Source organism: Onthophagus taurus, chromosome 6, assembly GCF_036711975.1.
Source record: "Onthophagus taurus isolate NC chromosome 6, IU_Otau_3.0, whole genome shotgun sequence".
Lineage (NCBI taxonomy): Eukaryota > Metazoa > Arthropoda > Insecta > Coleoptera > Scarabaeidae > Onthophagus > Onthophagus taurus.
This window is the reverse complement of record NC_091971.1, coordinates 30,481,612-30,506,014: the sequence shown is the minus strand read 5'-3', so window position 1 is coordinate 30,506,014 and position 24,403 is coordinate 30,481,612. Positions and strand designations below refer to the sequence as shown.

The window sequence follows — 24,403 nt, the reverse complement described above, 5'->3', positions numbered from 1 at the left end:
TGAGAGGTAGGGCAAAGTTTCTAATCGATCGCGATTACAAGCGTTATGTTCAGCGTTCTGAATCTAATATTTCTTCCAACCCTAGATTTTTTTGCCCATTTGTTAAGTAGAGGAAACGTGGTTGCGATGTTTCGTATAACAGTACGGTTGCCTCCAGATCTCATGGTGTATGTTCACTGTTTGCAACTTACTTCAACTCAGTTTTCAATACTGTACAGCCTGGAACTGCTGCTCTGTCCTTTTCTAATAGTTTTTCTACCGGTGCGGTGTATTTTGAGCAGTCAGAGGTTCAGGAAGCATTGAGTGCTAAGAAGGCGCCTGGGGCAGATGGAATACCCGCAATTATTATTAAGAACTCTTTTATCTCATTATCACTTCCGCTAATGCTGCTCTATAATTAATCACTTTAGTCTGGAATTTTTCCGCGTATCTGGAAGTAGGCACACGTTCTTCCAATATCTAAGTCCGGCGATCATATAGACCTAAATCATTATTATCGATGTTTAGCAAATTATTTGAAAAACTTATATACAAAAGAGTAGTTTTCATGGTCAAAAACCAAATCGACTTCAGACAACATGGTTTCTCGCGGGTCGCTCGGTCGAGAGCAACTTGTACATATTACATATTACGTTCTATTTTACGAATCTATCGAAGTAGACACTATTTACACAGACTTCGGCAAGGCGTCCGACCGAGTTTACCATAATCTGTTAATTTCAAAACTTCAACAGTTTGGTATCAATGGCTACTTGGTCAGATGGTTAGCCTCCTATATACGCGAAAAAACTCAGATAGTGTTAATCAAAGGACATAAATCTAGTTCTTTTTCAGTGTCTTCGAGTGTACCGCAGGTGGGACCCCTTTTGTTTAATATTTACATTAACGATATATTTGCTGTTTTGAAACATTCTCACTGCTTAATGTATGCTGATGTATGCTCTGGATTGCTCGGGGTTGCAACGTGACGTTGACGCTTTGCAACAGTACTACGACTCGAACCTCGTTACGCTCAATTTGAACAAATGTTATATAATTTCTTTCACAAGACAGCTGCACTTAATTAAATACGACTATGGTCTTGGGAGCGCAACCATGTCGAGAGTATCTCATATTAGAGATCTTGGTGTGACATTTGACCAAAAACTTATGGATTTTTTGGTGGTTTCCAAAGCTTGGCGTATGCTTGGCTTTGTGCTTAGAACAACAGATAATTTTATAGACATCAAAGTAATTAAAGTATTATATTTTGCATATGTTCAAAGCGCCAGCGTCTAAATTTTTGTAGCTCAGTTTGGAACTCCCAATATTAACTTTATATAAGTAGAATAGAAGGAATTCAAAAAAAATTTTTGAAGCTCCTCAGCTACAGGACTAACATGGAATATGGTGATTACGAGTCTGCATGTCGTAGCTTCAATCTTTTGTTGTTGCGTCAACGTCGTTCTTGTAGTGATGCGTTAAAGTGTCACTATGTGACATTAAGTGTGATGCAATGCGATATTGGGTGCGCAACTTTATGCCCGAATGTGGATTTTGGGTAGCCCAATACTGTATAATGTATAAATGTTAACAGAAAATGGATTCAACTTTATTATTAAAAGAACGGTATTTTAGTTTAAATAAACATTTCCTTTACTTAATTTGTTTCGTTTTTTTAACCCAAATAAGTGTCCTTTTATTTTAAAGTAAAAATTGGTCATTATAACATGTTTTTACTATTAAAAATAAAAATTATATTGTTATTTTAATAACCTGCAACTTTTACTTACCTTGTTATTAGTAACAAATATAGGTAAATAATGGAAATAATAATAAACAATGTGTTCTCCTTCTGTCGGTAGACTGGAGAAGAAAGATCTTGGTGAAACGTCTGCCCCTTTCCAAAGGGAACCAAAAGGAAGAACGGATGAAATCTCGAATCGACCACAACAGCTCACACTTCTCCATCCGTGTTGCACTACGCACTACCAATAATAAACAATATTTAAAGTTTCACAAAAATATTTATTATAATATTTAAAAAACTATTAATAGTATTACAAAAAAAAACATTTGCATACAAAACAACCCAACGTTGTTATGAAAGTAAAAAAATAATTGGTAGTTTGAATGTTATGTTGACCAACTAATCAACAATATTAATACTTTCATCCGAAATCCCAAAAAAATATTGTGATAAAAACAACCAACTAATTTGCTAATTTGTGAAAATTCTAAGTTAAACTTATGTATTAATTTTATAGTACCGTCAACAAACTCTCTAAATGAATTGAATTTGTATCTTATAGAGTCGCTATACACATAAATATCTTCAAGTTTAATTTTATCGACCACTACTACAAGAATTCGTGGTTTTACTTTGTTTTCCTTGTCTCTGCAATTAGCTCTTACCGCTTCTATCTTTGGCAAGACATCGTTTGTAGTTTTTACATGCAACACAAAATCGTCTTGCGAGTCCAAAATTATTGGTTTGTGAGTCCTGTTTGTCTGACTTGGGTGCAGTATCGCATACAACAATAAAATTATTAAGTAGTCTCTTGAATCTGAAAAAGAAAATAGTGCAGATCTTGGCACATAAATATGTACACAATATTTACCTTTTAAAAGCTAAAATAATATTTCGGGATGTCTCTGAAATATATAGGTAATATCAATTACACAAAATTTTTGAAATTGTCTAGAGGAAGTGATCCTTTCCCTTTGTAAATGTTGTCGAAATCAATTTTAATGTGTTAAACAAAGATAAACCAAACTGTCAAAAATATTTGGAAGTAACTATGCAATTATCAATTCATATCCATTCGAGTCATTGTATTTTAGTTTATTTATTTATTTATTTCGGTCTAGCTAGACCATTGCACTGGAGTATCTGTGTGTTTCGTAGAATCAGACGGAATTGTCCGCTTTCTGTTATTATAGGATACACATATTATAGGATAATTAGATTTAATAAAATGTTTTATTTTCATGTTATTAATAATAAATTATATGTATCTACGACTTGGATAAGTCATCATTACCACACTCATTTGAGGTGATTGGAGTTACGTAATGAAGTTCATTACCGCACTGGTTTCATTACGTAACGCATTTTTAGCCCAATCAGAACAGACTTAATTTATTGAAACGAGCAACAATACAAAAGAAAAAGTGCTATATTTAAAGAGAAACAATACTACTTATTATAAACATTAATTGTTATGTTTTTACACTTCGAAACACTTATTCAAGATGAGTAAACATGTTATTGAAACTGACATTAATAATTAATTCAAAATAGACTTTTTTAAAGAAATTGATTTTTAAGTAATTTTTAGTAGTCGTAGATAAAATGTTGTATATCATACGTGGGCTAGAATATAATAGTTATTTATATAATTATATATTTTATAATAGTTATTTATATTACAAGTGGGCTAGAAACATAATTACAGTACGAGTGTGGAGAATTGCACGACGAAGTCGTAGACCGAGTCGTGTAATCACACGAGTACTGTAATTATGCTCTAGCCCACGTGTGATATACAGCATTTTATCTACGACTGCTAAAAATTACTAAAAATTCAATTTCTTTAAAAAAGTCTATTTGACTTTTATAAAAATATTTTGAAATGATTGTTGACAATTTTGAATTGTCAGTTCAACAACATGTTTACTCATCTGGAATAAGTGTTTTGAAATGTAAAAACATAACAATTAATATTTATAATAAATAGTATTGTTTCTCTGTAAGTAGATAGCACTTTTTCTTTTGTATTGTTGCTCATTTCAATAAATTAAGTCTGTTCTGATTAGGCTAAAAATGCGTTACGTAATGAAACCAGTGCGGTAATGAACTTCATTACGTAACTCAAATCACCTCCAATGAGTGCGGTAATGATGACTTATCCAAGCAGTCGTAGATAAATAACTATTATTTTTAGATCGTCGTGGACATACGCCTGATGGATAAATGTGCCTGTTGTAATCGCCAGTGCGAACAACATCGCACTGTGAGGTGCTGCATCTGTAAGAAGATATTTAATATTAGTTGTGTCGATGTCTCTGCGGCTGAGGCGCGCAAGGTTCATGCGGGGAAGGGTTTCTCTTTCTCATGCGTCTCGTGCGTTTCATTGGGGAATGACTTAAACAGTCTGACAGCCGTTGTACCCTCTCTCCAGAAGGATATTGCTGCTCTGAAATCAAATGTTACTCCGCCATCTTCACATTCTTTAACTGATTTTGATTCCGAAAAAATTATACACGATGGAACGCGAGCGTAGAAAGAATAATCTGATGATTTATAATATTCCAGAATCCCACGGTTTATCACGAAAAGAACAAGGTGATGCGGATGTTGCCTTTCTAAGCAAACTATTTACGCATTTGGGGGTTACTGAACCTATTATTCAGCCTTTTCGCTGTGGTAAATTTGACGCTTCTAACACCGCGAGATCTAGGCCTATACGAGTAAAATTATCAGATCTTAATTCTTTTAAGCTTATTTTTCGTAATATGCGGAATTTGAAATCCCATAATGAATTTAAGAACATCTCTGTCTCGAATGATCGTACTCCTTTCCAGGTTGATCTTTATAGGAGGGCGAGGACTGAATTAAAAACAAGAACTGAGTCTGGTGAAAAGGATTTGATACTAAAGTACATCCGTGGCATTCCCTCAATTGTCAAGGCTTCGGAAAACTGATTTTGCCCAACAAAATGTATCTGTTAATGTATACTATCAAAATGTTAATGGTCTTCGTACAAAAACGCGTGAATTTTATGTTAATTGTTCTGATTGTACCTATGATTTGATTGCTCTATCAGAAACTAATTTAAATTCGGATCTTGGATCTAATGAATTATTCGTGGATAAGTACAGAGTCGTACGAGCTGATCGTAAGTTTGATTTGGTTGGACATAACAGAGGTGGTGGAGTTCTGCTTGCTGTAGCTAGTCATCATGATGTTGAGCTGGTTGATTCTATAGACATTCAGGCTATAGTACCACTTGTCTATGTGTTGATTTGCAAGTACTCTTTATGGTCTGTGACCTTATATATCGTGGTGTTGTACATACCTCCTGATAATCCGCAACCTGATTTACTATGTTTCTTGGACGCCCTAGAACATAAAGTTTTGAATTATCCTGTCCTTATCCTTGGTGATTTTAATTTGCCTGAATATATTAAGGCACCTGGTATGTCAACCAAATGTGGAAAAGATAGATATTACAATGAATTTACTGACGAAATGATGGTTTGCCGAACTTTCCGTCTTTGGGTGGTCGATATAATTTTCGAAGGGCCAACTTTCCTGGCATGTATGATAAACTACTTTACACGGATTGGTCTTTTCTAAATGTGGAGGTTATTGCGGATGATGCTTTGCGAGCTTTTTATAAAAAGTTGTATGAGATTTTGGATTTATTTGTTCCTAAGAGATTGAGTCGTGGATCCTCATACCCTATTTGGTACACCCCAGAAATTAAGCGGCTATTAAAGTTGAAAGAGTATTATAGGAGGAAGTGGAGGAGAAGCAATAGTGCTTTCTATTCAGCTGAATATAAAAGACTGAGATGTTTGACTAAACAGAAAATCTCTGATGCGTATACATCCTTTACTATTAGTGCTGAACAATCGCTTAGTTCTGATCCCAGTAACTTTTGGAATTATATAAGACAGAAAACAACGACCTCTCGACTTCCTGGAAAATGATGCGTGGTAAGTCCACCTACACTGATCCTGAAAAAATAGTTAATGCTTTTGCAGATCAATTCTCTGGAGTATATTCTGGTGTCTCTGCTTATAACATGGTTGATGTACACTCTACGTATCCTCCAGTATTTGTTGCCGATGTCACCGAAGAAGAGGTTCTTCATTTCCTAAAAAGGTTACCTAATAAATTTACTGCTGGTGATGATGATCTTCCTGCATTTTTCATTCGTGATTGCTGTGCAGTTTTTGCAGTTCCGCTTCATTTAATAATTAACCTATCCTTAAGCACTTGCTCGTTTCCTAAACTTTGGAAGCGCTCACGCATTGTTCCTGTATTCAAGCATGGCGAACGTACCAACATTACTGATTATCGACCAATATCATTATTGTCCAATTTCGCTAAGGTATTTGAACAGATTATTTACAAGATGATTTATCCACAGGTTCAGTCATTTGTGTCACCATATCAACATGGGTTTATCAAGCGTCGTTCGACCATTGCCAACCTCGCGGTGGTTACTGAGGTAATTTGTGAATCTTTGGATAGGGGCGGTCAGGTAGATGTGGTATACACTGATTTTTCTAAAGCATTCGACATGATTCATCATGACGTCCTCTTGTATAAACTTAGTGCTTTGCCTCTTACCTATCGGATCGTATAAATTATGTGTACTACAACGGTTATGCGTCTATGGAGTTTACGGCTAGGTCTGGTGTTCCTCAGGGCTCAAATCTAGGCCCCCTACTATTTGTTATCTTTTTGATTGACCTTCTAGACAAATTTTCATCAAGCGTACTAGCTTATGCGGATGATCTGAAACTATTCCGACCTATTTTTGCGGACCGTGATGTTGTCAGTCTTCAGTCGGATTTGGACGTCTTGGTGGAATGGTGTAACCGTTATCAGCTAAAGATTAATGCCAATAAGTGCGGTGCGGTTAGTTTTACACGCAAGCTGTCTCCTCTTCCATCTTCTTATTATATAGAAGGTGTTCTTCTTGAGAAACTATCTACAATCAAGGATCTGGGAGTAACTTTTGACCGCAAATTGTCTTTTGTACCTCACATCGAAAATATTGCATCTTCTGCAGCGAGGATGCTTGGTTTCGTTTTGCGCACCTCGCGTGCCTTTTCTGATATCGGTGTGTACAAGACCCTATTTTCGACCTTTGTATTGTCCAAATTGGAATATGGCTCTGTAATTTGGTCGCCACATTATGTGTGTCATAGACTTATATTGGAGAGAATTCAGAGGAGATTTCTCAAATATTTGTCTCTACGCTTGGACGGATCATACCCGGATCGTGGAATGGATTACGCATCCCTGCTGCGGCGTCACAACTTTTCTGCACTAGACGTAAGAAGAGATGACCAGTGCATCAAGTTTTTGCAGAAGTTAGTGCAAGGTGAATTGGATTGTGGTTGGTTGTTGTCGCGGATCATTTTCGCGGTGCCTACTCGTACAACACGTAGTACAAATCAGTTTTATTTGAGGAATTGCAGATCCAATGTTTTAGCCAACTCCCCGGTACAGAGGATGTGTAAACTAACTAACAATCAATAATAGTGTAAGAGTGTTTATGTGAATTATATTTGTTTTATGGCATGTGTTATTTCTTATTTTCTTTTTCTTGTAATATTGTCCTGTAATTGATCTTTGTTGGGCAATAAAGTGAATTATTATTATTATTATTATGTTTTCCGAACTTCGAGGGTCTTCCGGGATTGTCTGCTGTCTTTGTGGGTGCAGAATTAGGTATATTGTCATCTTGTTCCATACAATTAGTTTCATCATCTTGCATCCACGAAACTGCCACCTTGTGCAAGAAATTTTTGTAGGTAATATTTTTTCCGTTTAAAACTGTGTATGCTTTAAATGAATTAAACAGCGCACAGTTTATAAAAAATATTGCAACCCTTTTAGTCAATTTTTTTGTTTTTCTGAAAATGGAATAGTATGCTAGATATTGATCTGCGCGATCTAAGCCCTTCATATATCTGTTATAATCTATGATGTAATTAAGCTTTTGTATTGGAGCATTTGATCTTTTACTTCTAATTGTGGATTCCGTCAATTGTGCAGATATAATATTTACATCTCTTTTGCATACTTTATGATTATAGATACTTGACAATTCCTACGAAATCCGTGTTGACGTCTTGAAAGTCGTAATGTTTGTAGAGATGGAGGAAGACCACTATTTTTTTGAATGGTTCCGCACACTCGCACTTTATTTCGCAGTTGAATTCTTCACTGTCTCCGTCGCCTCCAACCATGCCTCATTCTGGATCTCATCCTCTCCTGGCGCCCTTCTCGTCTTTAGTCCCCTCAACACTGCTTGCATTTCTTCCAGTGTTATCTCTTCTCCTCCTTGCACCCCTCGCTCTCCCTCTCACAGTCTTCTCTCTTCCACCCCTCCCAACAATCCTATGAAGTAGGTTGTCCATTCAGTCATTTATATATCTCTGCTGATTTCCTCTCTTCCCTTCCTCATCCTCTTTAAGTATCTCTATACCTCATTTTCCTCTTTTACCTCCTTAATCTTGTCAGCCTCCCTTTCCTTCAGCTCCCTCTTATTTTGCTTGCATTCTTCTTTGTATTTTCTGCTGGCCTCTATATATCTATCTATCTCTACCTCCCCTCTCTGGCACTGTCTCAATTTCGTTCTATCCTCTCTCTTGGCTTCTCTGCATTCCCTATCCCACCATTCGCTCTGTCCCAGTCTGTTAAGTAATCAAACATTCAAATGCTATAGCGTTTGACACCACAACAATCTTAAATGCACCTTCCACACATAAGATGCCATCACTAATGGGGGAGTGAATTGATTATTTGCCGTCAGTTCATATACATATGTATATCCATGTCATGATAGATATAATAATAAGCTCAGTTCCATTTGAGACTTGTTATTTTTGTGATGGTAGTGACTGCTTCATTTCGTCAATTCTGTGTTTGCCCTCCCTGTCCCCTATCGGTATGATCATCCAAAGGCTGTCCAGGTTAACCGTATTCTTTTACCTTTCGTAGGATCGGTTGTCTCTCCCCAGACGAATTTCAAGGTTTAGACTTCAATTGATAACCAAATTAGTCATGTTCCTTATATTTCCGAGATTGATCCACCTTTGAGATTAATTCCGAGTAACATTTCTATTGCTTCATTAAAGTTATCCGCAATTAAAACCATCATCATCGGCAAAGCGGAAGTAAGCAATTTTCTCAATATTAGTTCGTTTGAACATGTATTTTAATAAGTTACACTTCGCTTAAAGTTGGTGGTGTCCTCATGGAGTTTAATGGCAGCATTCGCGTTCTTCTATAGATTCTTGATAATACCAACGTAGCGGTAGTCAATTCTACAATCAGCGAGGGCTTAAACATACTGAGATGGCAAACCATGTCCACAAAGACGAGAACTAGGGGCTTGTTGTATTCCATACATTTTTCGATGAGAATTTTCGTTGTATGGAGATTAGTACCATACACTTTACGGAATTCCGCTTGCTCGACTGGTCGATAGAGATCAAATTTCACTATCATATCTTAATGATGATTCTCATAAATAGCTTGTATATTTGAGAGAGCGAGCTTTTTGATTGGTGTATAATTTTGTATTTGCGTTATATCGCCTTTCTTATGAAGAAGTTTTATGGTTGCCTTATTCAACTGTTCGGATGTTGCGGCTTTCCTCACACTTCCTTGTGAGTGTGAGATAAGCTACTCTGGGGCTTATATTATTTCATAAATAGTTTCATTAAAATTAAGTTACAATTTTGAATTGTGATTACTTCACGAACGTAAATGTAAACACACTGGAGTTTGCAAATATTGAATTGTCAAACAAACGTGTTTTAATGGACCAGTGAAGCCAAATTCAAAGAAAAGCGAGACGAGCAACGTTGCGAGATGGTTGGTTAAAATACTGCCAAATTTTACTCTTTGAAAAGACCATGATACTCAATGCCAGTACCATGAAAACAATAGTAAATATATCGCTGAGCGAAACTCTTACATGGATGAACCACGTGAACCATATGACATTCTTGTAATTGTCTGTGGGAAACCCAAGGAAACCATATTCCATATAATTGCAGTTTTCTACACAAGTTACAAATGCCTAACTCAAATTCCAAGTTAGTACTACTTCTACTAGATGGCGACAAAACTTGACAAATAAATTATAACTATGTCGATGTTCTTATGAAATACACTGATATTCTCGAAATGTCGATTTATATTTGCCATCCCTGCTTGTAAATTTTTAATTGTTGGACATCTTTTGCATTTATTATATTTTACTAAGGGTTAATGGTAACACATGTGAGATCGACATATGTTACCAATAACCAAGGTGGTTGTAGAGAAGGATTTTCAAATGAGACAGCAACAATAAGATAGATTAATTTTTCAATTGAAATTCAAAATCGGTTGCTAATTTCAGAATAATCACTTTCTATTTCTCAATAAAGTTGTTTTATAGGTGTCACATTATTATTGTATTCTTATATTTAGTGTTTTTGTGGGTTCTTTTTTCTGCTTCTTCTCTTGTTAACCTTTTTTTTTCTATTTTAATCCGTACGTGATCAGCCTCTGAACCAAACTCACCAGAGCGTGTATTGTCACGGCATTGTCACTCCGTGACACCGGTTCTTCGTACATTCTCTAACCGTATCCGCACACTAGAATTACAATACCTTATTGTGATCATTTCTGAATTGACAGTGTTAACGTAAACAACTAAAATAACCTTTTAGGATTTCCTATTTTTTATGCAATCAATATTGCTTACAAGAAACAAACATTTTTTTTAAACATTAAAGTGATTTTTGCATAATATTCTAGTAAACGTGTTCAATAGCGAAAAGAAAAAGTGAAATTTTTTAAAAAGTCTTTATTGAATATTTTATTAGCGATGTGTTCTTCGTCTGTGATGTTACTGAGCGGTACACCAAAGAAAACGATGAGGATTTTTACGAATTTCGTCGATTTAAATTCGGATTCGGATAACAACATGGAAATGGATTCATTGGAAACTTATCAAGAAACGAAGAACAGAATCCCAGATAACGTAAGTTTAAATTCTTTTTAACTTAACTTTTTCTTTTTGGTATTCACGTAACAATGATAGTGAGATAACAATCAAGATTTAAAAAAACAGAGAACAATAAAGCTCTCTACGTATACGATCTTTCTAAACACTTCTTCTAAGAGAACTTTCATTTTTATTCTTTTAAAAATTAAGTGAAAGTTGTTTATTCATTTAAATCTTTTATAATTTTCAAGAAAATTGTATTTTGAAAATTAAACGTAGTTCTGTTTCTATTGGTGTTGTATTTCAGAACATTGACCTTTTCAAATTAAATCAATCGAAAGATGTAACATCGAAGCGATTAAACCTGAACGCGATACATCAACAGCAACAACCGAAGAATAATTTAATAATCAATTGTGATGATGATAAAATTGAAACGTTTTGCCTTGAAGATGTTATTTTATCTGATAGTTCAATAGAAACCCTAATGGATTTGGAAAATTTGAGTCTTCGATCGAATGGGATGCAAATGTTTCCGAGTATGGTTTTGAAATTAACGTCTTTGACTATGTTGGATTTATCCGATAATAATATTCGTGTTTTGCCGCCAGAAATTAACAGATTGATAAAGTAAGTTTATTTATTTTTAATAATATCTACAATTTTTCTTCTTAGTTAAAGAGAAAACTTTTTTGAGTTGGAAGCAATAGGTTAGTGGAGTAACCGTTTTAAATTGCGACTTAAAGTTTTTATTTCGAGTAGGTTCTTGAAGTATGTTACGTAATTTGGGTTTTTCGTTCACGATTATATAGGTAAAGAATTTTTTTAGATATATGTTTTGTTAGTTCTCTTATTTTTTCCTAAATATTAATATAAAAGTTAATCTGTATTTAGATTCGAATCATTATTTCTTTATATACGTCTCTTTATTTTCATAACACATTTAATGGCTATCATTATTCATCGGCGTGTTCCATCTTTATTACACGTCTTCACTTCATTCATAATTACTTCATTCAAATTGTAATTTACCGCTTAAATATATACTTGATTTAATAAAGGGAAAAGGAGCAATCGGACGAGGAACGAACTCGAAATTTTCTTTTAAAACTGAAACTTTAGAAATAGCTCACATCACTCAGCTCACTCACATTTGGGAAAGTATTTGAAAAAATGGTTCAAACACGTCCATTCTTTACCCTGAAGTCTAAAATCAATTGTAGACAACATGGTTTTTTTGCTGGTCCCTCGGTTGAGAGTAACTTGCTTAAATATACCCAGTATATCTTATCTTCTGATGATTCTTATCAAGTTGATTCAGTTTATACGGATTTTAACAAAGCTTTCGACCGGGTGAATCACAACTTACTTCTGTTTAAACTAATTAATTTTGATGTTCAGGGGAAACTTTTGTTGGAAACAGATTGTTTCGGTTAATGGTTTTTTTTTTTCTAATCCTGTATCGGTTCCTTCTGGTGTTCCCCAGGGTAGCCATCTGGATCCTCTACTGTTTAATATTTATGTAAAGATATATTTGACGTCGTTAATTATGCCCAATGTTTAATGTATACTGACGATTTAAACCTCTTTCTCCGTATCACCTCACCTCTTGATTGTTCTAGACTCCAATCTGACTTAAACACTCTACATGCTTTTTGCTTTAAATAATTGCCATTCATTAAACAGCACACTTAACTTTTGCAGCGTCGTTTTAATCCTCAGCATTACTCGCATAAATCTAGAATTGAGCGTATTCAATCTAAATTCCACAAATACCTTTGTTTTAAATTTTCCGTTCAATACATTGATTACGAATCAACTTGCACTTCTTTTCGTATGTTAACCCTCGGCCAACGTCGCTTTTGCAGTCTGATTTGTAGGGATCGTGAGAGGCAGTGTACATAAGAAACTCAATACGATTTCAGCTTCTAAACAGTTCCTGCTCTATTGAGCAACTATTTTTTACTGTTGATGCAGGAAAAAAAGTCGGTATTACTTTTGGAGTGGTTTATAGGTCCCCTAATTTTAATCTTCTTGTTTTTATCGAAACACTGGAGAATACCCTTTGTGAGAGTATTGTTACATCTCATTCGACAATTATCGTGGGCAACAACACTTCTTTACTGATTTGCACTTCTATTGGCTTACATCAGTTAGTCACCGAACCCACAATAATAATTAATAACATTAAAACTGCAGTGGTGGGTTCTGATGGTATCTCAGCCTGGATGATTGACGTGTGTTTTCTCATTCCTTATATTACTCACGTAATAAACGCTACTATTCATCAATCAGTTTTTCCGGATGCCTGGAAGAGGGCTGAAGTAATTGCGTTACCTAAAGTGTCGACCTTTAGGTATCCTGCCTAAAGGATTTTCTAAGGGATTTTAGACCGATCAGTATCCTGCAAGTAATGTCAAAAATTTTAAAGAGAGTCTTGGAAAGGCAACTTAGAGCAGAGAGGGTTTCGTTAGGGTTTCAGCTGCGCAACAGCATTATTGAACCTTACAGACGAGGTATTTGCTTCTAGAGAGGTCGGGAAAGCCGCACTTTGTTATCGTTGGACTTCACCAAAACGTTTAATACAATCAATCATGTTGTTACTTAAACTGTTACTCGTGGAGTCCCTCAGGGGTCCATTTTGGGGCCACTATTGTTCTCTATTTATACATCTGATTTTAACCAAATTCTTGAGCATTCGCCGACTCATTTGTAAGCAGATGATACACAGCTTCTGCTAAATTTTAATCCAAATAATTGGGATAATGCCTGCATAACATTTAACTCAGATGTACCATTATTTTCTGATGTTGCGAAACGCCATGAGCTTGTGCTTAATCCATCCTCTGTTCTACTGTTTTGCGGTAGTGTCACAAGGAGAGCAATTAAACCTTTTATTTCCGGTCAATTAGTGGTGGATGGCGAACCTCTTACTGTTTCTGATGATATACAAATTTTAGGAGTTACATTGGATCATCAGTTGAGGTTTGAAGAGCATGTGGCCAGGTATTTGAGGGGTGGGTATGGCACCCTCCATCTCTTGTCTTAAATAAGAAATTAAAAATTATGTTTTGTGATAGCTTGGTTGTAAGCAAATTAAATTACTGCGACGTTGTTTATGGTCCAAATTTAACAGGGGCGAGTGGGCGTTGTATCCAGAACCTCCAGAACGGTTGTCTAAGGTTTATTTACGGAATTCGTAAATATGACCAGATTAGTCATAAGTTGGCAGAGACTGCGTGGTTGAACATGAAGAACAGACGTAAACTGCATGCAACTTGCGTTTATTTGTCTTCTTAACATCGTGTGATATTGGATATGAAGGTTAAATTATTTTTTTGTACTATATCGATGTTATTTATTTATTTATTTTCTTCTACATGTTTCGAGGAAACTGGGCCCTCATCATCAGGAAGAGATCGTCAAATTTATGAATAAAAACTTCACCATGTTCTGTTTTCGTTATTTGATATTATTGATGATTATTGATTATTTATATAACTTTTGATATCTTCTCGTTGTTGTGGCGTGTTTATTTTTGATAATGGAGGATTGTGTGAAGGCCCAGTTTTCTCGAAACATGTAGAAGAAAATAAATAAATAAATAACATCGATATAGTACAAAAAAATAATTTAACCTTCACATCCAATATTATAAAATTATTAAAAGTCAACGGCCTCCTTACTTGCTGCAACGCCTTCTTTCAAAAGCGATGCCCATAATATTAATGTAAGAAGGAAATATGTATTGACGGTACCACGTCGCGCCTCGCATCCTTTTCCTAGCAGATAGCCAAAACGTACAATGATCTACCAGTGCACCTTATGAGATTGAGGTGTAAAATCCTCCCTCTTGCTTAAGTCATCATAATTTTTTTTTTATATTCTGAGATACTAATGCACCGCTTCATACTGGCATGTCGTCGTATTTTGTTATTTTGTTTTTTTCTTCATTTTACATTTGTTGGTATTATTATAAATATTTTCATTTTTATTTCATATATATATTTTCTATATATTCTGGATTAAGTGGAAGAGTAGTTGATTAATAACCAAACTGAACTTCGTCCAGAAAATAAGTCTATTTTCTAAGAATGTATTATTGTTTTTTTTTTCGTTTTTGCGACTTATTAGTAAAGGCATTTTTTATTATTGTTATTATATGTTATATTTGTATAAACTTTTGAACAACAAGTGTGATTCTCCAATTCTTGTCGGTTCTATATGTGTTCATGTTCCTCCGAGATTAGTTCGCTTTGACTTTCTATTTATGACAGCTACTCGTAGAACCAATGCTTATCAAAACTCTTTGAGAATGGCAAGATCCGCAAATCGTGTTAACATAGATCTGTTTCAGTACTCTTTCTATGGATTTAAAAAATTGCTCTTTGCTGCAGTTGGTGTTTTGCCTCGAGCGTTCATTTGATATGTGATATATTTATATCACCTAGACTTAGTCTTAAGTTTTTTCCTTTCGATTCACTTTTGTACCATTAATATTATTTCATTATTATTATTGTGAACTGTAATTTTATTTGTACACAATTGGTTGTTTGTGGTAGAGTGTTATTTGGTTCGACCTGTTTATGTACTCACATAAGATAAATAAATAAATCGCCACAAGAGCTGTGGAATCCCATCAAATTGTGGGTAACTACCAAGAAAATATTGCAAAAATACGAAGAGATCTGATGAAGAAAAAACCCTAGCCTTTGCTTATTACCTCGAGTCAACTTTCGCCCCACATATACCTTCCGAAACTGTGAATGTTAACACAGCAACAACGCAATTTGGATTTCAACCAGGTCATTTAAGGACTTATCAGTTAGATTAGAAAATAAGCAACACACAACAGATGTTGCCAAAACTTTTGATTCCATGTGGTTAGAAGGCTTGAAATCTAAACTATTACATCTATCTCTATTACATCTCATATCTTCAAGAACGTACCGTTTGCTTAAAAATTATTAAGTCAGTTTTAAGTAATAGAGTTATAAGGGCTGAAGTCTCTCAAGGAGATATATTCTTACCAACTTTGTTTTATACACGATATACCACGAAGGGGTTCAATTTCCACCATTCTGTCCACAGGTTGACTCCATTCCCGCTTCCTTTTCTTGGAACATCTGCCTTGTTTATTCATCTCTACCATTCTTATTTTCTGCTTTGTTCTCTGTGTTTCTACAGTGGTCTCCGTTTCTTAGGTTCGTACTGGTCAAACTATCGCCTTGTATATTTTGACTTTACTCTACTTGCATATATTTGTTTCTTTAAAATGGTTGTCTAAGACACCCTGTGATTTTTAATGCTTGTGTTTACAGCTCTAGCGTGCATCTTTGAGACTCTCTAAACATTACTAATGTTTTGATATTTTCCGTGGAAATCCTCGTATTGTATTTTTTGTCGTTTTTTTTTAAATATCGCCCCTATTGGTCATGGTTAGGGCTATGTGCATCAATATGCATTTTGCCAAGATTAAATTTTACTTTAACTAAATATAATAGTTTTGACGATATAATTGTTCGTCAGGTTTTGTTGACTTCAAACTGCTGAGTTCCTGGATATTGCTTAGGAGTTGAATGGCTACAACATTGGGATGTCATAGCAGTCTTATTTCATACTTCGCTACTAAATTTTGGATTATTTCGTATATTATCCATTTGATTTTGAGGTTATCATGAAGTTCTTGATTGTCTTAGTACAACCCATCTGTATTCCGTGAGTTTAGGTAGGCTTAATTATGAATTGATAAACAAGTCTTTTTGATTTGTCTACTTTTGAGTCTTAATCGGGTTTCTGTCTACCATGATGTTTTCAGTTTAGTCTGTCATCAAAGTGAAAATCGAGATATTTTTCTGATTCTGTTTAAAGAATCTGTTAGAGAATCTCCAGAGACTCTGTTAGGTTGCTGATTATTTGCCGCAACGCAAAAATGGCGCGGACAGATTTTAAAGCTGTTAAGATGTATGATTAAAGCTTTTCAATAGCCTTCATTTGAGATAATTTTTGTAGCATATTAACATTATCATCGGCGAATGTTCCAAGTTTAGCATCTTTTGAAACTGAAATATCTGAAGTATACAGTAGATAAAGGATCGGTCCTAACACCGCTTCATGGAACTTCAGCCAAGATCGGTTTCAATGTTGGGGCATGCTCAACATTCATGTGACATTTTAAACTCCCTGTTCAACGCCTGTAAAGCATCTACAAAAACTTCAGGACAACATTTTTGCTCATCAAATGCATGCTCAATAGTGGTTGTCATTCTATGCACTTGATTTATGACCACGTGTGATTTTGAAATCTAAACTGGAAATCTAGTGTGTTGATGAGTGGTTTAAGACATTTTAACAGTAATTTTTCAAATAATATGGAGATTGCAGGTAACGACGAGATAGACCTGTATAATCATCATTATCAGTGTCGTCTTAAAACATTGCGGGAAATGCTTTCAGTCTCAAGGAGGAATTAAACAACATGATCAACATGGTGATGGTTTTTCTTTGCAGTTCTTTTAATAAGCCAGGTGAAATTACATCAATTTGAGGACCCTTGTTAAGGTTACTGTTGTTATCGATTTCCAGGGCCAGCATATTAATTAGTGAAATCAACTTCATAGTTATGTCTGGCTATTAATCAAGTGTTATACCCACTACAAACTGTGTATTGTTCCGATTAAATATATTAATTTAGATCTTGGGCAAATAATTCAGTTTTTTCATCGGTACATCTGACCCATTGGTTTTGTGTAATCGTCGTTGCACAGACGTCAGTTGGTCATTTGAATCTACGAGTTGCTTTTCATAGTGAATAGTCTTCACCTGCTTTTTGACTTAAATTACAAAGATGTTTATCGAACCATCTCTGATTAAATTCTTTAATATATTTTTATATTTCTTCTATGATATCCCTAATTTCAAGGAGATAATTAACTTCATGTTGTGACTTTTCTTTGGCTACAGAAGGAGCCTCCATTCGAGCGTTCGAATTTGTTCCACAAGATTTCGAGCCTGAACCTCAGATGATCTTTATTTTTAGTGTTGCGTTTAAACTAACAGTATATATACTATCAGTATATTTATCAGTAAGATTTTGTTTCATTGCATTTTTGATGATTTTGAGATGTTAATTCACGTAGGCTCTCAGTTTTGATTTGACTTGTCGAAACGTTCTTGAAAATAAAGCACCCGATACGACCTGAATGATAATTACAGTTTACATTTTATGTTATCAACAGCGAACCCCACGCTGGGTGCCTGACATTGAAATCTACTTCAATGATGAACCTTGGATCTAATTTTACAAACAATTCTTTGTATTGTTGTTGTATGAGACAAGCAATCTTTTATTTTACTCACTTGATAGTATGCTTGATTACATGCTTTTTGATCTCCTCTTCTTGGAAGTGTAGTATATTATGTTTTATGATCACGGCTGTACCTCCTCGTGGTTGTTTACTCGTGTGAGTAGTCTACTAGACATCATATCCTTGTAATTTGATATAATTCTTATTGGAAAAGTGCTACTCTGAAATGACCGCTATGTCTATATGGCTAGCTAATAGGAATACCTCTAGTTCTCAGATTGGTTTAGTCCACTTGCGTTCAATGTAATGATTCGTATTAATTTTTTATTTTTGGAAATTTTGGATTTTTCACACCTTCTTTGTTAATTTAAAGTTACTTGTAATAGTGAAAAAAAGCCAATTTTCATTGACGAACCAATGAAGTGGCGTGAATCTTTTCTTAATCTTTAATATTATATTCTTTCTTATTGTTTCTCATAACCATGCGAAAGGTCGTTAAATATTTATGTTTAAGGTTTAAATACTGTTAAATCGTAATCTTCCATTTACTGACAAAATTAAATATAAATTAGTAAACACACTATATTTTTGGTAATTCCGTTTTAGTACCGTTTTTGAAATAGATCTTTGTTTCTTGGTACTTTCATAAAACATTTAAAAACGGAAAAGGCATCACTTCATTTTCTTCACGGTTTCCTGCTCATTCGAGACGAGAATACATTAAACGGTTCCAAACAACGAACTAAAAGCAGTTCATCCAATACCCACGGCACGGCGCAATGTACTACGTCACACCTTCAGCTATAATCCTCATTTGAACATAAAAAAACTTTTCCTCGCTAAATATCCTTATAATTCACAAAAATTAAAACCGTTGGATTACTTGAAATCGATAAATTTTTTGAAGTGATAAAAGAAAACTTATCGATGATGGCCTTCGCACGTCCTATTTGTTCATCCGCCGTTACTTTCGGTTTCTACAGAAATCTTTGAAGCGTATTCTTCTTCCTTTTCTTCTCTTCGTCTAACTGTAGCTTAATTTGTAGTACTAAGTTGTGTTACGTGGTACGGTTAAAGTTTCTTATTCATTGCTTTTGAAATTACAGTTTGAAAGAATTGGTTTTGGATCATAATGTGATAAGTGTCTTGCCAGAAACTCTTTGGGATTTGAGATTGTTAAAAATTTTGAAATGCGCCAATAATAGATTGGCTTTACCGCCGGATAAATTTGCAGATATGAGGGCGATCATTTTAAACGTAAGTACATATAACAATATTATATCAATTTGTTTAACATTTCTTAAACAAACTAAATAATTTGAAGAATTTCGAAACTACAATTATCCATTTTACCCAATCACAACATAGTATCTTCACTCTCATGGATCTCTTTGTGGTATTACCCAATGAAAACTATTTTTCAATATATTTGTTTAGTTTTCTTACGAATTTTAATGACTTGATTTTAATTTAAAGGAAACAGATCACATCAAACCGGATAATTCACTTCAGTCAAAAACAAATATTTTAACAACTTTAAATTTAAGAGGAAATCGTTTAAAAGGAAATATAATTTTAGGAAATTATGGGGTATGTAATTTTTTATCTATTGTATGATGTATAATCTTCAAAATTTAACGTAATAACTTTTTTAATATTAGTGATATAAGAAAGTTGCTCATAATATTAATTTATCAAGGCGGACAACCCAACGCGAATTAACAATTTTGAGGGTGTCGAAAATTGGCATCATATTGACCAATAAGATTATAATAATTTTCTCATATCATTAGTAATAAAAAATTCAAATAAGAACCATTTTTTTCATATTTTTCTATATGTTATTAACAAAGTGTAGAAACTAAAATAGATTATGTACATATTCTAAAAAAAAATTTCAAATAGGTTAAATGCTTAAAATTGTACGCGAATACGTATAAAGAAATAAACTTTTATCAATGTTTTAGTAAATTTGTCATGTGCACTCCATTCTCGAGGTAAGGACTCCTCAAATATATTGCCAATGCTTTCAGATATATTCTTCTGCATGTATGTGATTGTTTTAATAATTCATCCGGTTTCCTTTTCCAGAAAATGTTTCTCCAAAAATATGCATATTTCTTCTCTGATGTGTGAGCATCATTTTCTGGTATATTGCGTCTTGGGTACCTTATATTATAAACAAAGTGTACATTTAGTATGGAACCGGCTTAATATCTCCAAAAGTACTTGCCGGATCAACATTTTTTTTTTCTATATTATGCATAGCACAATTGTATAACACCTAGTAAATACATACTAATTAGTTACTTATTTTTAACACTAAATTAAACTAGATAATGTTTTGCAGCTTTTCCCAGTGGTCCAGTCTGCTTTACCCATAATATAGATAAATATTGTCATATTTTTACCGTTTTAAGACCAAAACACAAAAACGCGCACACTGCGATACGCGGAACACACGTATTGGGTATTATTGTTTTTGTTATAATTCCGCACTATTGCTCGCGTTTGAATAGACTAGGGCACTAGTCTATCTAAATCGAACGGCTTCATCCTCTGAAGACGACGTAGGACATCCTCGTTGTCGAGAAGCTGGATGGCCTTGATGTTGGGATGATCGTGCATTTTCTTCTCATGTTTAGATGCGAATGATGCAATTTCTGATGACACCGATGCTACTCTCAAGTCGCGATGGAGGTCGGTGTTTCTTATATACCAGGGTGCATTCATTATGCACCTTAGTACTTTGTTCTGGAACCTTTGAATCAGACTTGCATTTGTCTTGCAGGTACAACCCCACAGTTGGATTCCGTATGTCCATTTTGGTTTTAATACTTGCTTGTATATTAACAACTTGTTTCTTAGTGATAGCGTTGATTTTCTGCCAATAAGCCAATATAGGTGTCTAAATTTGATATCAAGTTCCTCACGTTTTTTTTTTTGACGTGAGCTTTCCATTTGAGTTTGGCATCCAGCGTCATACCAAGATATTTTGCGGTGTCGGCGTAAGGAACTGCATTATCATTTATGTGTACTGGAACATAGTTTACTTTCTTTTAAGTAATGTTTATGTATGTCGATTTATTTGTATTTAGTTTTATTAGCCATCGTTTGGTCCAGTTTTCTATTAAATTTAATGCCAATTGTAACTTATTTGCTGCAACTACTTCATTTTCTGCAACAGCCAAGATCGCTGTGTCGTCTGCGAATGTAGCTGTTAAAGTTTCTGGTACCTGAGGAAGGTCGAATGTGTAGAGTAAGTACAATGTTGGGCCAAGCACACTTCCTTGAGGAACTCCGGCTCGTATTTCATGTATTGGTGAATAAGCGTTTTCGTATTTTACTCTAAAATATCGATCAGAAAGATACGATTTTAATAGTTGACTATACGTTGATGGTAGTATTTGGTCTAGTTTGTAATTTAAACCATCTAACCAGACTTTGTCGAAAGCTTGTGCAACATCCAAACATACGGCGGAGCAGACTTTATTTTCTTCCATTGGTATTTCGATAGTATTCGTTATTCTATGCACTTGATCTATTGTTGCATGTTTATTCCGAAACCCAAATTGATGTGTTGGTATTAGGGCTTTTTCTTCTATGTCAGGTTTTAGTCTTTTTAATAGTAATTTTTCAAGCAGTTTTAATAGTAAGGGTAGTAATGAGATGTAACATCTGTGGGAGGTTTACCAGGTTTTGGTATCATTATTATTTCAGCAACTTTCCATATGCTTGGGAAGTATTTCTGTTTAAAAGCAGCATTAATTATGTGTAATAGTTTTGTAATTGCCCGTTTTGGTAGATGTTTCAATGTTCTCCATTAATTAGGTCATAGCCCACTGATTTCTTTATATTTAGTTTATGTATTTCCTAATACAGTGCTTTCCTTCTTACACATGGTGTATTACTCTGCTGATCACTTTGAAATACGCTAGGGACATTATTTAGCATAGTTGTTGGACTGTTTGATGTAAAAGTTTCTTTCAGATGTTCAGTTAACTTAGCCCAATTTCCATTATTATTTCGAATTGGAGGTGTATGTGTTTTTGGAACTTTAAGCTTTCTTGTTGCCTTCCACAGAGAATAATCACTACTGGCATCGTCAGTACATCGAAGGTCTTTTAAGTAATTTTGAATATTATTTTCTTTGTGTCTATCTGTTAATGCTCTTAATTCGGCTGTTATTTTATTTAATTTAGTTTTATCACTAGGAATTCTATTGGTTTGCCATTTCTTTCTTGCTTTCCGTTTTTCTGCAATTTTGTCTCTAATGAATTTAGGATAAATATTAGAATTAGTTTTGGTGTTAAAATTGGTGTTGAGGCCCAAGCTGCGTTTTTTAAGTATGTCTTTTAAGAACTTTTCTACTTCATTGTCCATGTCTTCGTTTGTTTTCATAAGAGCATTAAAATGAATTTTATTATCTAATGTTGCCGGATCAATATGAAATTTGAAACTTGACTAAACAAAATCTTTTGTTAACAAAATTTTCAACTGTTTATCTGTCAAACTTTTCAAGGTGCAGCGCCAACTTGATTTTTTTTAAATAAGATCGCTAGTCAAAATTGACATCATTCGATGACTATACAGTAAGCTGCATTTGAGAGTGTATTATTACTTTTACAAAACATTGTCTAATTAACGGTAAATAAGGTAAAAATGAAAATGTCCACTTAAACCTATCATAAACGTCAACAAGATAAATTCAAAAATGTTCATCAAAATGGTAATGTAAAATTAAGTGAAAAAGGAAGAATAGAACTTCTTATGACGGTCGGCTGCTTCTGCAGAGTTTCGGTTTGCAAATCCATAAACAAAATGAATATCCCCTAACTCTTGGTTAGGAAAAATAAACGGCATTTTATAAAGTTTTTATGCAACAACAAACAAAATTTAAAAATAAAAAAAAATAATTTAACATGTTAAGGAGTAATGAATTTAACACATTAATGAACAAGAAAAATGAATTTAACACGTTAACAAATAAGAAAAATTAATTTAACACTTTAACACTATTATTACTATTTAACACTATCTTAATATATATTCTCTAAAAAAATTGGTAAAAAATACCAATGCCGATTATCTTGAAAATGATGCACATTTTGATAAGAATGCCTTTTTGCTAAAAAATGTACAGAAAATTTTTATTCAAAAAGTCAAAAAGTATACTTACTGTCAGAAAGATTATTGTTATTTTAATCCGTAAAGAAATGGACTCCACAATCGTCTTTCTTATGTCAATAAACCCCGGTATACCAAATTTGAAGTACACGTGCAATATTAAAAAAAAATCAATTTAAAAATTTAATTTGAACACCCTATATCTCCAAAACAAAGTGTTTGTCAACCTATTACTTCTTTATAGGAAGCTTTTGTGGTAATTTTAAAAGATCTATCGACTGTTAAAGTCCTGCTTCAAAAACCTGAAACATCCTGTACAGGGTCTATCACGACGAGCTGAGTCTATATGTATGTGACAAACTACTGACACTATTTATCTGAAAATATGCATACAGCATTTATCCGAGGTGCTCGTTTCAGCTAAAATATTTTTAGTTTTCTCCAACTTCCGGTTATATCGGAAATGGACCCCAACTTCGTTATTTTAAATGGAATGTACCAATTTTTTGCAGAAAAAGCAGGCAATAATATTTTTTAAGAAAAGAAAAATGGCAAGTGTTATACCATTTTGGAACCTTGACCAAACAGGCCATCTTTTAAAATTACTTGCCAAGGGTGTTGTACTACTCCTTTTTTTAGAAATCCTGTATCAAACTTAATAGACATAAATTCTTTCAACTTTAACTCAATCAAACTAATTCTTTTTTTTGCAAATCTAACGACTTTTGTTGTATGATTTGCGATTCCTATAGTAGAATGATATAGAATGGTTAATAAGGAATACATTATTAAAAAAATCACTATAAATCAATTGGGAACTGGGCAGCAAGACTGAGGTCTATAGCCCTTTTGGACTCTTTTTTTATATTTGTTTTATATATGTATTTCTTTTTGTATTTGTTATTCTTATAATTTTTATATAAGTCCAAATCAATATTGTTTCTACTTCTTCAAGTGCGAACATTTCTAACCGTAGTACCTAAAGATATGATGTGCGGGAACGATTTTTAACATTTTCAAATATATATCTATCACCACTTAACTAAGAAACATAGAATATTTTTCTCATTTTTACCAGAACAGGTATGGGTTGGCCTCTCACCCGGTGCCCACTTGACGTTGAATTTCAGGACACCTGTATATATAATAAATGCAAGTTAGAAGTTATTTTCTGGTTTTATATCCCTACCTGTTTGCATTATCTGCATATACCTGTATAAGTCCTACTTTCTTTTCCAG

The 24,403-nt window shown here is 34.1% G+C and overlaps 1 protein-coding gene across 1 annotated transcript in view; it reads left to right on the top strand.

Moving 5' to 3' along the window:
- Nucleotides 1-3,393: 3,393 nt before the first annotated feature.
- The window catches only part of LOC111413957 (PH domain leucine-rich repeat protein phosphatase), a 32,083-nt gene continuing 11,073 nt past the window's right edge, over nt 3,394-24,403 (top strand). Inside the window, exons 1-4 of the mRNA XM_023045103.2 lie at nt 3,394-10,766; nt 11,038-11,360; nt 19,144-19,294; nt 19,514-19,627. Of these exons, the coding sequence (XP_022900871.1) occupies nt 10,611-10,766; nt 11,038-11,360; nt 19,144-19,294; nt 19,514-19,627 (744 nt within the window). The 5' untranslated portion in view covers nt 3,394-10,610. The remainder of the gene's footprint in view (nt 10,767-11,037; nt 11,361-19,143; nt 19,295-19,513; nt 19,628-24,403) is intronic.